The 4,306-nt window shown below is 40.5% G+C and overlaps 1 protein-coding gene across 2 annotated transcripts; it reads left to right on the top strand.

Moving 5' to 3' along the window:
• Positions 1-278: 278 nt before the first annotated feature.
• On the top strand, positions 279-3,619 carry LOC148011143 (putative aldo-keto reductase 2). 2 transcript variants are annotated; one of them, XM_087669991.1, is made up of 5 exons: positions 280-651; positions 1,544-1,741; positions 2,023-2,195; positions 2,301-2,403; positions 2,659-3,619. In XM_087669991.1, the coding sequence occupies exons 1-5, from the start codon at positions 433-435 to the stop codon at positions 3,004-3,006; spliced, it is 1,041 nt and encodes a 346-aa protein (XP_087526117.1). In that variant the 5' UTR covers positions 280-432; the 3' UTR covers positions 3,007-3,619. The 2 variants fall into 2 exon arrangements, with proteins under 2 accessions (XP_087526116.1, XP_087526117.1); XM_087669990.1 differs by having other exon boundaries at positions 279-651; positions 2,023-2,403.
• The last annotated feature ends 687 nt before the right edge of the window (positions 3,620-4,306 follow it).

The following is a 4,306-nucleotide window of genomic DNA, read 5'->3' on the forward strand; positions in this document are numbered from 1 at the left end:
CCTAAAACTCATGCATCATTAATAGCTTCATGTCTACCAATCACTTGGATCGATACCATTACATCTATAGTGAGGGTATACTATTCAACAAGTAATAATATTCGATGGTGGGTAGTAACCATTAGATTAGGTGAGTGTAATTAATCATGAACGTTGATCTATTAAGTGATTGTAAAGGGAATATGTAAGAAATGTTAGACTCATTCCAACTTTTTATGAGGGTAAGATAGAATTGTTGCTAACAAACCTACCACCAAAACTTCAGCTAGATATCCACATTGTAAATGTTTGGTTTGCCCAAAACACTTCTCCGACTTGCCTGTAGGCTGAGTGAATATCTTGGAGAGCGAGAGAGAGAGAGAGAGAGAGAGAGAGAGAGAGAGATTACCAGCTAGCCTGGCGGAAGGAACTTCTGAAAGAAAGAGAGAGGCCATGGCTTCCCCTCAGGTGCCTCGCACGAATCTCGGATCGCAGGGACTGGAGGTGTCCATGCAGGGCCTCGGTTGTATGGGAATGTCAGGCATCTATGGCGGGTCGAAGCCCGAGGACGAGATGATCAAGCTCATCCATCACGCCGTCGACTCTGGCATCACCTTCCTCGACACCTCTGATAACTATGGCCCCTTCCTCAACGAGATCCTTCTCGGCAAGGCGAGTTTCGTCTCCTCTCCTCCATCTGAAGCATTTCCGTTGATCAGAACTGCAGCAGTTAACTTAGCTTCAGGCCTTTCAAAGACAGTACTGCTCCATCGCATTGCATGGCATCATTTTGGATTTATTCGAGTTTAAGCAACAAGATTCAACTAAAGACACCGCATTTCACCTTATCTTCAAATGATGTGATGCTTATCTCAAAGCAGAGATTGCATTTCACCTTGCTTAAGTAATTCAATGCTCTGTGGCAAAGCAGACACTGCATTTCGCCCTATTCTAATGATTCAATGCTTTATCGAAACATCTTGCATTTTCCATGCTCATAGAGCAATTTCTTGTTGTCCATCAAAACATTTCCGATTATTAAAGCTTAAGCCATTAGCTTCGTTCCAGGCATCTCATGATTTGATTGGGCTTTTATTAGAGGGTAAGCTTCAAACCTTAACCGAAGTCACTGCGTTCAGCTCGTTCAAATGCTTTAATGCTTTGTCTCAAAGCAGACACTGCACTTTCATCTTATGAAACCTTTCAATTCTCTATCACTAACTTACTGGAACATTTTGCCTGTTTTTCTGCGGCCATACAGCTGGTCTTGTCCGTCACAGGGGTAGTGATGGATACTCTTTCTGTCGATTCGTTTAGAAATACATAGCAATTAGTTGAAGCAATGTGGAACAAAGTAGACAATAGCTTGCTAAATTTGATCTACTGCAAAGTAAACATCTGAGCTTGTTGTACTTCTAGAGAATGGTTCATGCTCTAAATTTCTTCAAACATTTGTGAGCTCTGTGATGATGAGCTCTGTGATGATATTGATGTGTCTTAGAACAATTCAGAAAATACTGTATTTTATCGATGGACTGTTGCACTCAGTCTTTCATTTTTGCAGGCTTTGAAAGGTATCCGGCATAAGGTTCAACTTGCTACAAAGTTTGGCATATGCTTTAAGGATGGCCAAGTTGAGTTCAGAGGAGATCCTCCTTATGTGCGGTCTGCTTGTGACGCAAGCTTGAAGAGACTTGATGTGGATTGCATTGATCTTTATTACCAGCACCGTGTTGATACGAGGGTTCCAATTGAAGTTACTGTGAGTTCTCCTAATCAGCCTTGAAGGCCTGTCTACTATAGGAAAGGGGAATTGGGGTGGTTGCTTGCCCTCCTGTAGTTGACCATGCATGCACAAATAATGCATATTTTACAATCCAGTTGAATGAGAGCAATGCATGCGCAACCTTTTGGTTTAAGGAATGGGAAACTGAAATGGAGACAATTCCAGATCTTTCAAATGAATGAAGTCACAAGGTTTGTGGCCATCTTACCAGACAAAACAGGAATCTCAGTAAGTTCTACATGTACTAAGCATTGCAGGTTGGAGAGATGAAAAAACTAGTGCAGGAAGGAAAGGTGAGATACCTGGGCCTTTCAGAGGCATGTGCATCGACCATAAGAAGAGCCCATGCCATACATCCCATCACTGCAGTCCAGTTAGAATGGTCACTGTGGACACGTGACGTGGAAAAGGATATTATACCCACCTGCAGGTTGTTGAGCATACTGTCAGCTCACACATGTTTTAGATCAACTGACATGCAAGTGTTTCCGTGTTTGAAGTTTTCCTCACGTGCAGTTTTCTCATCTGTAACCAGAGAGTTGGGAATAGGTATAGTGGCTTACAGCCCACTTGGCCGGGGTTTCTTCTCTGCTGGTTCAAAAGTTCTGCAAGGTCTTGCTGACAATGATATTCGGAAGGTATGTGTCTGATTCTGACGCTATCCGTGTAGTTTGAAGCTCAGTTTAATATGGCTTTATACATCATTTGTGTAGACCAGAGATCTGAAGGCTACAAGTAGTTGTGAGCTAGCTTTACCAGAACAATGCACATTGGCAAACATGTTTTTCTTTCCCTTTAAAACCAGTATCAGAATATTGTGATTAGAAAGGGGTTGATTGTGTACCATGGCTTATACTTGTGCTAATCAACTATTTAAATGGATTGTTCGATAGTATGCACAGCCTAGATTGAAGGGAGAAAACTTGGAGAAAAACCAATTGCTGTTTGATGGGTTGAATGGGCTGGCTGCAAGAAAAGGATGCACACCAGGTCAGCTTGCCCTTGCTTGGGTACAGCATCAAGGAGATGATGTTGTCCCTATTCCAGGGACAACCAAGTTGAAAAATCTCGATGAGAATATCAGCGCGCTGAAAGTGAAACTCACTATGGAGGACCTTCAAGAGATTGAGATGCTTTTCCATGAGGATGCTGTTGCAGGAGAGAGATTTCCCCCAGCTATGGATGCATGGACTTTTTATAACTCTGAGACTCCTCCACTTTTATCTTGGCAAGCTTCTTGAAGTTCACTAGCAAGTTTTAGTCATGGTGAAAAGGATGCATACCCAGTCAGATTGCCCTTGCTTGGGTGCAGCATCAAGTTGATGATGTAGTACCTATTCGAGGTACAACCAAGGTGAAGTTCACTCGCAAGTTTTAGTCATGGTGAAAAGGATGCATACCCAGTCAGATTGCCCTTGCTTGGGTGCAGCATCAAGTTGATGATGTAGTCCCTATTCGACGCACGACCAAGTTGATGTAGTACCTATTTGAGGCACAACCAAGGTGAAAATTTTCAATGAGAAGGATCTTGAAGAAATTGAGGTGCTTTTCCATGAGGATGGTGTCGCAGGGGACAGATCATACAAGATATGAATGCATGGACTTTCTACAACTTTGATACTCCTCCACTTTCATCTTGGAAGCTTTTTGAAGTATGATAGCAAGTTCTAGTCTTGATGTGGATCAAGGATCTTTAGACCTTGTGACATGCACGCCATGTAATGAAGTGTATTTAGGTATGTATTTTTGAGATTTATTTCATAAATACTTAGTGCTACATTGGCCTAGGTATAAAAAGATGTAAGAGACTATGTTTCATTTCCACCAAAGCATAATGTTCTAATCTTTCTTTTCCTTTCTTTCTTTTGTACTTGTATTCTCTCTCCTCTAGCTCAATCTGAGTGGTATCATGATCCATTTCTTTTTCATTTCTTTCATTTCCTATCTTATTTTTAGTTTAGGAAAATCCAAAATGATGTTGTATAGGTTGTATATGCCTTGAAGGTACATAGGACCCTTCACAAATAGCAAGGGATAACAAGTGTGGAGTTTTTGGAAGCAAAGATAGGTGGAGGAAAGACATTTAGTAGCTCGTTACTCATTTTGTGTCATTTTTAGTAGGTATTGTAGCAAAAAGAGGTTTTTGAAAATGCCTTATAAAATATCCTAGAGAGAAAATATATTAGCAGAAAAATATCATTTGTGGTTTTTAAAAAAAAGTCATGTTTTGATAAATAAGCCTATCTAAATTGATGATAAGTCATTATTATAATATTCTTGTGGCTTGCGTTAAACTTACAAATGTACGCCATTATAAAGGTGACATTGATTGACTTAATGAAGATTTTATTTTCTCTTGATAAAAGTGAAAGTGAATATTAAATTTGAATTTTTTTTACATTTGTTCTCTCTTTAGAATAAATGCATGGGGTTGATGTTAGAGTCATGGGGTAGCTAGCTTTGAGTCATTGGGCACTAGTAGAGCTAATGGGGCTCCTCTTACAAAGTTGGGCTATCTATTCCTTGGATACTAGGGCCGAG

This window comes from Lygodium microphyllum, chromosome 28, assembly GCF_053477565.2.
Source record: "Lygodium microphyllum isolate KBCC chromosome 28, Lygodium_microphyllum_v1.1.10, whole genome shotgun sequence".
Taxonomy (NCBI): Eukaryota; Viridiplantae; Streptophyta; class Polypodiopsida; order Schizaeales; family Lygodiaceae; genus Lygodium; species Lygodium microphyllum.